The 12,294-nt window shown below is 39.6% G+C and overlaps 1 protein-coding gene across 1 annotated transcript in view; it reads left to right on the top strand.

Annotated features, from left to right (window-relative positions):
• The window catches only part of FNBP4 (formin binding protein 4), a 32,543-nt gene that overhangs the window by 5,076 nt on the left and 15,173 nt on the right, over positions 1 to 12,294 (top strand). Inside the window, exons 3-12 of the mRNA XM_023654017.2 lie at positions 1,027 to 1,163; positions 1,528 to 1,714; positions 2,578 to 2,725; positions 2,831 to 2,951; positions 3,971 to 4,312; positions 5,465 to 5,675; positions 6,962 to 7,086; positions 8,155 to 8,259; positions 9,055 to 9,188; positions 10,175 to 10,362. Of these exons, the coding sequence (XP_023509785.2) occupies positions 1,027 to 1,163; positions 1,528 to 1,714; positions 2,578 to 2,725; positions 2,831 to 2,951; positions 3,971 to 4,312; positions 5,465 to 5,675; positions 6,962 to 7,086; positions 8,155 to 8,259; positions 9,055 to 9,188; positions 10,175 to 10,362 (1,698 nt within the window). The remainder of the gene's footprint in view (positions 1 to 1,026; positions 1,164 to 1,527; positions 1,715 to 2,577; positions 2,726 to 2,830; positions 2,952 to 3,970; positions 4,313 to 5,464; positions 5,676 to 6,961; positions 7,087 to 8,154; positions 8,260 to 9,054; positions 9,189 to 10,174; positions 10,363 to 12,294) is intronic.

Below are 12,294 nucleotides of genomic sequence, written 5' to 3'. Positions count from 1 at the left end.
GGCAAGTTGACTGGCATGTTCCAAAACAATGAGAAATAAAATATTTGGTAACTGGAAAATGGAAACACTGTCAAATAAAGGTCCACTTAAAAATCTTTCTGATCACTTTAAAGTAATATTTTGGAAATTGATATTTATTGTAAGAACTTAACTATATACCAAAAAATAGTGAAGGGAAGATTTATATGGCTAAAGCATTGAATGTGAAGTCTTGTATGATAAATGAAGCTACTAGTGTTTATTTTTTAGATGAACCCATAAATTCACTTAGGGAATTAGGACAAAACTAGATTTTACTTCCTGTTCATTTATCGAATATTTATTGAGAAAGTAGAATGTGCTGGGCACTGGGAAATCTAGTCTTGTTGATAGCTGAACAGTCTAGCTAAACTTTAACATTTCATGTACCTACTATAATAAAATTAGATACAAAGGTAGTTATTAGCTAATTGTAACATTAGTGTAGCCACGGGCGATAGAAAAGGAAATAGCAGCATTACAGAGGTCATACCCGGTACAACTGGAGTTTGAGGAAGACATTGATAATTGGTTCTAGCTGTTCTGTTGTTGTTTGTTTGTTTCTTGTTTTTGTTCTGGCACTTTCGAGTTCCATTTTAATTCGTCACTTCTCCTTTGATGAAAAATCATTGCAAAACAGCTTTCTTTTTAACTTTGAAAATCCCTTTGTTGGTCTACTAAACCCTAATTGGCTTTTGCTTGTTTGAGATGGATGCATAAATCAAGTAATTCTAAACTCAGTGTATACTGTTATTTTCCCAGGGAGAGTATGAGGTTGAATAATCGAGCATGTATTTTGAGAAGGATGTCAAGTAGCTATGTGGATTGATTTTATTAGCTCTAAGTGCGTAATGTAATTTCTCCCTCCCTGTGGCATTTCAGTGATGATTTGCGGTTGTGTTTGAAGCCGTGAACTAGATGTGAGCTCTGCCTGAAGAACCCCGTTAGACGTTCTCTTGGACACGCTGGCGTTGTTGCTCCTGACGTTGTTCACCTTTTTGTTCCTAGGAGGTCTGTGCTTGCTTGGTGCATATGCTGACAGTGATGACGACGAGAGTGATGTTTCAGAAAAACCAGCGCAGTCGAAAGAGGCGAATGGAAACCAGTCAGCCGATATTGATAGTACATTAGCCAACTTCCTAGCGGTTAGTGGTGCTTTTGTTTGGGTTTTTAGTTATTGGAGCCACTTCGGGACCTGGATCTCAAGTCGTTAGTCTACTTATCCCTCTCAGTGTCCCGTTCTCCCCTCTTCTCCTCCTCATCGCCTTCCCACTGTCCCTTCCCTGCTTAGTCCCTCTCCAGCCCTCTCCCTCTTCTCTGTTTGTAAAGCTTGTAAGGAGAAAAGGGGAAAAAATAGGAGGGTCTGGGGAACTTGTGTAATTGAAAGATGAGAGTTTTGATTTGAGAAGCTGAGAACTGATCATGTAGGATTTTTTTAAGTGATCGTCATTTCCTCAGTTTTCAGGTTTTGATATGATTAATGCATTTGTTACTATTTTCATTCTAAAGGAGATTGATGCCATAACAGCTCCTCAGCCAGCAGCTCCTGCAGGAGCCTCTGCTCCACCTCCTACTCCACCCCGACCGGAGCCAAAGGAATCAGCATCATCTGCCCTTGCTTCCACTGCTGCAAATGGAACAGACTCAGCCCAGGCGTCAGGGTGGCAGTATGATACCCAGTGTTCACTGGCAGGAGGTAAGCTTGATTCTTTGATTTTTAAAGAAATCTAGGGCTGGCCCAGTGGCGCAGTGGTTAAGTGTGCATGTTCCACTTCAGCAGCCCGGGGTTCGCTGGTTCGGGTCCTGGGTGCAGACATGACACTGCTTGGCAAGCCATGCTGTGGCAGGCGTCCCACGTATAAAGTAGAGAAAGATGGGCACAATGTTAGCTGAGGGCCAGTCTTCCTCAGCAAAAGAGGAGGATTGGTGGCAGATGTTAGCTCAGGGCTAATCTTCCTCAAAAAAAAAAAAGAAAGAAATCTAGATTGCAATCTTTAAAGATGTCCTAGGCATTGAGATCCCCAAAGATGAAAATCTGTCTGCTGTAGCCCCAGACTTTAGGATTCTGGCCTTTTAAATGTAGTATTTGGAAGGTGATAAGTAGGATGGTTTTCTTTGGGAATTACTGGATATAAATTTATCTTTTGAAAGATAATTGCTTGTCCTTTTAACCAGTAGCAGGTTATGTCAGGTAAATAATAACAGCTATTTTAAAAAGCCTTTTGGGGTTCAGAATAGATTTTTGGACCATCAAACTGCTTTTCTCAACCGTGTGTGCAAAGATGATTTGGGAGAGAGGAGTTCCCCTAATGTCTGGAGACATTTTGGTTATCACAACAGGTGGCAGGAGAGTGTTACTGCGTCTAGTGGGCAGAGGCCAGGATGCTGCTGAACACTGCGTAGGACTGCCCCCCACAGCAAAGAACTGTCCTGCCCAGATGTTACCAGTGCTGACGTTGAGACACCCTGTGTTAGATTGCTATGCCTGTAGAGCTGACTTAGGATATAAGGGTAGAATTGTGGAGGAAGTTGTGCTTCTTAAAATTTATTTTCTTCTAGTTGGAATTGAGATGGGAGATTGGCAAGAAGTCTGGGATGAGAACACAGGATGCTATTATTATTGGAACACACAAACAAATGAAGTGACTTGGGAGTTGCCCCAGTGTCTTGCCACCCAGGTACAGGGATTACAACATTACCAGCCCAGGTAAGAATAGACTTGAGAAAGAAATTACCTAGAAGGATATTAAGAGTCTTACCTTTGCTGATAATATTGGCCTTCTATTTCTCTTGCTAAGTATATTTTTTTTAGTTCTGTAACAGGTGCCGAAGCTAGTTTTGTGGTAAATACAGACATTTACACTAAGGAGAAAAATGTTTCTGTTTCTAGTAGTAAAAGTGGACCAGTCGTACCCAAGCGAGAAGTTAAAAAGGTCAGTGTTACATCTTTCCTCATTTGCTTATTTAAAATCTAAAGAGCTTGACTGTTCCTCTGGCACAGGTATAGAAGCTTTCTGTTAATATTTTACAATCAGGTATGGAATAGGATAAATTCTGTTTCTTAAAGTTTTACTTAACTGTTTCTGTATATTACATGGCATTTACAGCACTTAGCCAGTTTGGTGGTTCTTTTGGAGCTTTGGGATGCCACCGAGGCTTCTTGGGTCATTGTGAAGGACATGGGAGCAGCCACACAGGCAGGGCTTCAGGTCCCCTTCTCTACTTCAGAATAGTTCTATTTTGGGATTCCATGTAATTTTTTTTTTAATAAAAAGATCAGCTACCTTAAAAATTAAAAACTATTAGTGGAATAATGATTTCTATAGCCTCATCAGTAAGAAAAGTAAGCTGTAGTCTACAGAGAGAGGATGTGTTGAATTTTATCTTGAATTTTTAAATGATGGGTTCAAAGGAGTTTTTTAATAACCAAAAGTACTTTTAGAATAATTTACTCTGTACAACTCCAGGAGGGATGTAGAATAAATATTCTCCCGATGGAGGAAATAGACGCTTAAATATAATCATGCATTTCGTTTTAGAAATATTTCACTTTCCCCTAAATCACCTTCACAGCATACCTGTGAGGTTATCTTCCTCATACAGAAGAGGAAGGTAAAGACTTACCCAGTCATGTGTTGAGCTTATTCTAATCTGCCTCTGCTCCTTACTAGTCTGTCTGTTGACACAGGAGGTAGCGGGGAGGGTATATAGTGTGAGTCCCACCCCGAACTAGCTTTCAGTTCAAACCTGCCTTCCTGAAGTAATGGTGTCTCCATTATACACATGTAATCTGCTATTAACGTGTAATACTAATTAGACATACTAATCTGTTGCGAATTGGTGGTTTTTAAGAATATCCAGTGACTGAAAAGTACAGTCATTTTTAACATGAACAATTCAGTATATATTCAGTGAGATTTCTTTGAAAATTATGTGAGATTATTCTTTATAGGAACTAAATGAAGGAATTCAGGCTCTCTCAAATAATGAGGAGGAGAAGAAAGGCGTGGCAGCATCGTTGCTTGCTCCTTTGCTGCCTGAGGGAATAAAGGAGGAAGAAGAGAGATGGAGAAGAAAAGTAATTTGTAAAGAAGCGGAGCCAGTTCCAGAAGTGAAGGAAACAAGTACGACAGTAGAAGAAGCAGCAACAGTCGGAAAGCCCCAGGAGATGATGTTGGACAGTTTGGAGGACCCTTCCCAGGAGGACCTGTGCAGTGTTGTTCAGTCTGGAGAGAGTGAAGAGGAAGAAGAGCAAGACACCCTTGAGCTGGAGCTAGTTTTGGAAAGGAAAAAAGTAAGTGTTTGCAGTTCTAGTCAGAGTAAATTTCTCCCCTCGGTACTGTCATACTCTGGGACCTTTGTGCTCAGTCTACAGCTGTTCTTGGGATTTTGTTTTTCTTATGCTTTCATCTAGAGTGTTTGAGCTTCTGCAATAAAAGCTTGAACTGTGGAGTTGTAGTTCCTTTGGTCCCTGATGATGCTTTTGGTAGTCGACAACCAGTAAAGACTGACATTGTTCTGGTTTAAAGATAGATACAATGAGTAATGTATCTTTGATTTAGCTTCTTAACAAATGAGCATTGCAAATTCTTGTGAGAACTTGATTTTTAACCCAACCATTAGAGTACAAGTTGGCTTCTGGTGATCAGCTACAGCGTTGTTTGGATAGTTAAATGGGCCTTCTAAGGAACAAGAATTAAGAAGAACCCATGATTTCATGTGCTTTCCTTTTAAAAAGGTGGTCCACTGGAAACTTTCCTGATTGGGAAGTTGAGTTTTACCTGTTTTCTGCCCTGATTTTTCTTCAAACAGTTTTATCTATTGTTTCTTTCACTGTGAAGCAAAATCTTAATAGGTGTTATGATAGTAATATCTCCTTGAAGCTTCCCACCCTTTTGAAAAATTTGAGTGGCCAGCCCGTGGCCGAGTGGTTAAGTTCGTGCCCTCCGCTTTGGTGGCCTAGGGTTTCACCAGTTCGAATCCTGGGCGTGGACGTGGCACTGCTCATCAAGCCATGAAGAGGCAGCATCCCACATGCCACAGCTAGAAGGACCCACAACTAGAAATACACAACCATGTACCTGGGGAGCTTTGGGGAGAAAAGGGAAAAATAAAATCTTAAAAAATTTGAAGCTATGGAGAGCAACTACCTAAGTTAAGCTTTATCTGTTGTGTGCATGTATTGGAAAACTAGTCTATTAGTAGATCTCTAGGACCTATCCCCTTCAAATCTATATTTGTTAACTATAATCATGAATCAACATTTATTGAGTAACAATAGAATATGGAGCATAACGCTCAGCTCTGATGGAAAAATGTGTTAAGAAATACTTCTGTCTTCAAAGAATTTAAATTCAAAGAACGCCTGGGTACTTGCAACTCACAAATGCTTAAGTGTTGATAAGTAGTGAATAACACTCTAACTTGATTGTCTTGTTCGTTGTAGGCAGAGTTGCGAGCCTTGGAGGAAGGAGATGGTAGTGTGTCAGGGTCTAGTCCATGTTCTGATATCAGCCAGCCAGCATCTCAAGATGGAATGCGTAGACTTATGTCTAAAAGAGGGAAATGGAAGATGTTTGTTCGAGCTACCAGTCCAGAATCTACCAGCCGGAGTTCTAGCAAAACTGGACGAGAGACTCCAGAAAATGGAGAAGCTGGTAACTCATGCTCTACATTAAACTTCAGAGTTTGAAAAATATAGAGGGGGAATCTTTCTTTCACTTTTTTTCTTCCCTCTTCAGCAAAAAGCGAGAGACGGCTCTTTGACCCTTTTAGGGAAGTCCTGGGAAGGAGGCGTCCCTTCACTGCTCTCCACCTCCAGTGGAGGAGTAAGAGTCTGAGAGGCTGGCATCCGCTGGGTTGTGTGTTCACTACTGATTAGGAATTACTTCTCCCTTAACAGCAGCAAAGCAAGCTTGACTCCCCTTATTTTTTATCACTTAGCACTATAGTTGTCTTGATCTGTATAAAGACCAGGCGCTCTCCTTAGCCTGCTATTTCCAGATGGTAGGCAAGGCAGGCCAGGACCGCCTCTGGCAAGCCCAGCCTCGTCTCTGTTCTCTCTGCGTAGTGGAAAGGGAGCAGTAAAATTTGAACACCTAACCTTAGTTGAGTAAACCTAACAGAGGATACCTTATAGGTTTTGGTTAAAAAACAAGTAAAAACATAGGTAATAAGTAAGTGCAAACATCTTGTTTGAAGTTTTTCTTTTCAATCAACATTAGAGGAGAATACGAAGTAGAGTTCTAAAAGTCCCTCTCCATCTTCTCCCGATTCTCATTCCCGACCCCTGAGGTGCGTTTCCTCTATCCTAAAGGATTTCCTTCGGACCTTTTCCTCTATCTTTATATACATTTGTAGGTGTATCTGTGTACATGTGCAGATGTAAATTTTACCGTAGATGAGATAAACCATATGGATTGTTAGGCCGACACACTTTTTTCACTTAATGTGTTTTGAAAATTACTGTTTTTAACCACTGAGTGGTATAGATGTCTTTGCTCGACTCTTCCTCCATCAGTGGACATTTAAGTTGTGTCCATGTTTTACTCTTAAAAAAATAATACTGCAGGGGCTGGCCCCGTGGCAGAGTGGTTAAGTTCGCGCTCCGCTGCAGGCGGCCCAGTGTTTCGTTGGTTCGAATCTTGGGCGCGGACATGGCACTGCTCATCAAACCACGCTGAGGCAGCGTCCCACATGCCACAACTAGAAGGACCCACAACGAAGAATATACGACTATGTACTGGAGGGCTTTGGGGAGAAAAAGGAAAAAAATAAATAAATAAAATCTTTAAAAAAAATAATAATACTGCATTTGTATTACCAGAAGAAACCTATAAGCCATTCAAATGTCAGCGATCTCTGCTACAGGGGTAAGAAAATGTATGTAGGGCTCCATCAGTATTGGTCCTTTTGATTTGATTTCACATGTGTTCTTTTGCAGCAGTTGGTGCTGAAAATTCAGAAAAAATAGATGAGAATTCAGACAAAGAGATGGAAGTAGAAGAATCCCCAGAGAAGATAAGAGTACAAACAGCGCCGAAAGTAGAAGAGGAGCAGGATTTGAAAGTATGTATTAATGCAGCTTCACAAGTATTTTTAGATTGGCCAACCATTGAACTACTTTTCCTATTAGCAAGAAGTAAAAGTGCCCTTTACTATCTCCAAATTTAAATCATTTACTTGGTTAGGTGAAAAGGTCATATTTAAGGCTGAAATAAGGAATAAGGACTGACTGATGTGGAGAAATTATCTAAAAATAAATTCTAAATGCTTACTTTCTTACAAGTAAGCCTCCATTGGAAAGCAGTAGCTTGTCAAATACAGGCTTCTCTGGAAGTACTGAAGAGACTGAAAGTTACAAATTTAATTCCTGCATGAACTACTTGTCCTTACGCAAAGGCACATTTGGTTCCAATTTCATTTGTAACCTAGGGTCATGAGGAGAATTGGACCATATAACACATAAGTATGTGGCTATTCAAGGGCAGTCTGTTGGAAAAACTACTTAGCATATTCTTTTGACTTGAAAGATGTTATCCAGTCACTAGCTAGTGTAGAACCATGTAGAAGGGATGGGGAGAATGGGTAAGTGATGGTTTGGACAATATTGGGAGTTAGAGCATTTAGGATCAATTTTCAACTGTTGAATTCTGTGTTTTATTAGAGTACGTATGCATTTAATTTCTCTAGACCATCTGTCACTATCACTCTTGTGAATTATTTTACTATAAATAAGAATTTAACTTTTTTTTAAAAAAATACATTGTTTTTATTTATTTTTGTGCACGTGAGAGGAAGATTGGCCCTGAGCTAACATCTGTTGCCAGTCTTCCTCTTTTTTATGTGGAATGCCGCCACAGTGTGGCTTGATGAATAGTGCTAGGTCTTCATTTGGGATCCGAACTCATGAATCCTGGGCTGCCAAAGTGGAGCTTGCAAACTTAACCACTACACCACCAAGCCGGCTCCAGAATTTAATCTTTTATATAATTAGATGCAGCTGTCTGAGAAAAGCTGTTTGTAGGCAGATGCATTTTTCTAGTATCTATAACAATAAATGAAAGATTTCCCACAATACAGAAAATATTGCTGATTCTATTTTTATTTTTCCTTTTGTTCTTTCCTGCATTACAGTTTCAGATCGGAGAACTGGCAAATACCCTGACAAGTAAATTTGAATTCCTAGGCATTAATAGACAGTCCATCTCCAACTTTCATGTGCTGCTCTTACAGACTGAGGTAATTTAGCCATTTTGGGTATAAACAGTGTTTGAGTGACATGCTATATGTGTGAGGACTCTGTGTTATATTTTAAATCTTAAATTTAAGTTTTTAACTTTTATGCGTATCTGAACCACCACCCCAGGAAGAAAAACTATAGCCAAAGCACAAAATACAATTCTGAAGATAAATACTGAGAGTTTGTGTGTAATGATGATACTGCATTCAATAGGGGTATATTTCAATATAAGTTTATTTGTAACAAATTAAAATTCTATTCATAATGATCAGATGAGGCCATATAACATTGACAGTACTTAAGTGTTAAAGCTTTATAAATCTATTTAAAAAGAAAAGTTTTGAGTCCTATTTGTAGCCTGCATACTTTACAGAATGGAAGGGCGGGATTAGGTAAGGGCCTCCTCCAGGATGTTGGCTGATGTCCCTAAGAACTGAATCTTTAGTTTTGATTAATGTTACTGAGCTGAATGAACTCTCTACCCAAAAGAGGTAAAATTTCTGGGAAACCAATCTTACTGTAGGCTAAAGGGGAAAATAGAACTACTTCTACTTATTTTCACGGATGTTGGAGAGTTGACAGTGTAAACATGTGCTGGGGTCCAGTCTCATTTTTCAGAACTCTGTGGATCAAACAGTGTTTTTTATGAAATTAAGATGGGATTTCTTTTCCTCTCTGGTCTTCATTCCTGCCAAGAGTATAGCAGTATAGTCATGGACCAGAAGACTTCTGTCCCTTTCTCTCTGCCTCCTAGCATAAGAAATCTTTAACTTCCTGCTGTTTGTTGATTCTAGACTCGTATCGCAGACTGGCGGGAAGGGGCTCTTAATGGAAACTACCTTAAACGTAAACTTCAGGATGCAGCAGAACAACTAAAACAGTATGAAATAAACGCCACTCCTAAAGGCTGGTCCTGCCACTGGGACAGGTACGCACTCTTCTCCCCTTTTCACCTTTCACCTTTGACATCTCAGACATGATTTGTGATCACCACCGCCTGACGACATGACAGCCTGTGTGGAGACAGAGCAGCTGCAGTTAGCGGTGCCGGGCAGGCCGAGCATCGCACGCACTCACAGAGTTCGGGCCAGCCACACGGTGGAGACACAAAAAGCAATGTTTAAAGTGTTCCATGTAACGGATTTTTTCCCAAGATTGGACAAAGCTGGTTTTTACTCTCCAGAGTGTTGCACGGAGTAGGGCGGGCTTGGGGGTTAAGCGCATGCGAGAGCTCTGTGCGCTTTACAGGACCTCTGGAAGCAACTACTCCTGATTAACCTCGGTGAAGTTAAGGAAAGCTTCGTGGCTGAAGATGTGAAGGAAGAACAAGATTACTATCTTCTGCCAGCAGGTCAGATGAAAACATTTCTTTTTATATTTGGCTTTTCTTGATTTTTTTTTTCATTATTTGAAATCTTTGCTCTTTTATTTTTCAGCTCCCAGATCCTCTCCCTCTCTTTAGCTTTCACTGTGTTTGATATCAAGAGTATGAAATGTGAATTCCACGGTCCAAGAGGGGAAGAGTCAGCTTTCGCAAACTTCGTTGTTCTCTTCTTCGGAAGGGAAATTAGTGTTCTAGGAGATTGAGTCCCTCCGTTAATGAAACTTGAAACCCTGTTAAGCATTGGCAAAAAAAAAAAAAAAAAGATGTGAGAGGTGTTTTCTAAGTCATCTGTTGGAGTGAGAGGGCTCAGGGCTGTATTCACAGAGCTGCTGGCAGTGCAAATAGCTTTGAATTATCCTTGGTTCTCCATTCTCAATTGTCAAAGCTCTTTGTTGCCTTTGTGAATAGCAGTCCGTTAAGAAGAGGTTCGTCCCTGTGAGAGCAGACTGCTGTCCTGGGACAGGACCAAATGGCAGTGTCTTTGTAGGAGAATGGGTCTTAAAACATGTGTTTTCTTTCTTGTAATTTAGGGATCATAGACGATATTTCTATGTAAACGAACAGTCGGGCGAGTCTCAGTGGGAGTTCCCAGATGGTGAGGAGGAGGAGGAAGAAAGCCAAGCAGCAGAAAGTAGAGACGAGACTCTTCCTAAACAGACCTTGAAAGACAAAACTGGCGCTGATTCCAATTCAACAGAGTCCTCCGAGAATTCCACAGGTGGGCCAATTTACTCTGTGCTAATGGGAGAGAAATGATTTTAGAGAAAGAAGACTTGTAGTAATTGATATCGTAAAAGAAAAAAATAATTTAAATCACAATAACGTAAATTTCTAATTAGAAAATAGTGGCTTTACCTAAAAATAAAAGAATGCCAGCGTTAATACTGAAGAAAACCAAGGCAGTGAGTGGTTAGAAATCAGCATACTATTGCTATCAAACTCTGCTAAAAAATGAAATGATTAGCCAATATATTTTGATTTAAAAGATTGTCCTATAACCACTCTGTCCTGCCACGGACAAAGCTGTGAATTTCCAGGATGTAACAGGAATACTAATTAATGTTAAGGAGCTGGATAGTTGAATTGTCAATATCTATGTGGAATGATAATGTGAGATTTGTTCCACCTTTGTGTAGAACGTTTAGTCTTTGATGTTACAAGTTGATTTTTCAACTGTACTAGTCTTATAAGAAGTATGGTTGTTACAAATCAAAGCAATCTGAAGAAAAATGAAACTAGGACCATACTTGTTTCAGGGTATTGATCATTGCAAATCGCCAACAATATTCTAGTATTAAACAATCAGGATGGCTCAATCCATTTAAAGTACTCTTAGAGGTCTTTAGTTTAGTTATATACATGAAAGAAAAAAGGCTTTCATAGCTTTCCAGTTACTCTGAGAATCTGGTAGCTCTTCAGAGCCCTGGCTTGATTTCCACATTATGGAAGAAGACACATTTTTATCCCTGTAAGTCTGTCTTTCTTGGATGGACAAAAATAAGTAAATAATGAAGCATAGTCAAGCCTGTCATTAACAACCTTTTGATGTAAAAAACTGATAGCTACTTTTTAAAGTGGTGTCACATGAAGGCAAGAATCTGTGGAGTGGTTTCTAAAGTAATAAACCTTTGAAGATAAAAAGACCTGGAATTTGTTGGTAAGATAGGGCGTGAAGAGCTGAATTCTTTCGTTCTCTGCTTATGAAAAATGATGCCTTATACTCTACTGGCTCCCCGATCCCAGTCAGAAAGTTCTGATCATATACCAAGTGAAACTGGTCGTGTAGCAAGTGATTTTGTTAACTTCTTGCCTAGCCTAGGAATCCCTGTCAGCAGTCTGAATGAAAAGCCACATGACTGCAGCGATAGTTTTAAAACTAGCGAAAGGGTGGCTTTATTCTTCTTGATGTTTCAGAAATGTATTTTCTCAGGTTATAGGGTACTTTTACTTAACATTTTCCTGAAGAGATTTTCTTTTGATTCCTTTCCCTATTCTATTGGTAGCAATGATAGATATGTCTAGTAAGTTGCTTTTATTGTCTGTTTGCTTTTTAGTAGTTAGTGAACTGAAGAGGCTTGGTAGTGGTTCTGGGGGGTGATTCCGCTCCTGGCCGCTCTCTAATGTCCTTTGCTTGTATGTTCCAAAACCGAATAGTCCAGAATGCCCACTCTGAGTGCTCTGTGAAAAGCTTAGGGTTCAGTATTAAGTTCTTTGCCCTCTTTGTTGACTACACACACAGTTGGTACTGTTTTGTAAAGGGAAGACCTGGAGACATTCCTATCTGCTTAAAGCAAAACTAGTTATGCTGTAGGGAAAAGCCAGTGATAAACCAGCATAGATTGTTAAGCCTCTTTATCAAGAACTGCTAAAACCACATGATAAACTTGATCTAAGTAAAATCCAAAGATTTTATTTAAAAGCAATATCAATCACTATTTTAAGCCTATAAAGTTAGTTCATATAATATATGCTCTTTGTCAGCCCAGCAGTAGTTAAAACCATTTTTTAAAGAAGAAAAATTACTATATTGTGAGGAACAAGGAAGTTTCAAAGTTCTGTTCATTTTTGATCCTTGTTCATTGTTTGAATTTAACGTCATGTCTCTAAAGATGATATCGAATATGTCTGTCTTTCTGGGCTTTTGTCACTT

The sequence above is a fragment of the Equus caballus genome, chromosome 12, assembly GCF_041296265.1.
Source record: "Equus caballus isolate H_3958 breed thoroughbred chromosome 12, TB-T2T, whole genome shotgun sequence".
Lineage (NCBI taxonomy): Eukaryota > Metazoa > Chordata > Mammalia > Perissodactyla > Equidae > Equus > Equus caballus.
Note: the sequence above shows the minus strand (reverse complement) of the source record. Positions and strands in the feature narration are given on the sequence as shown.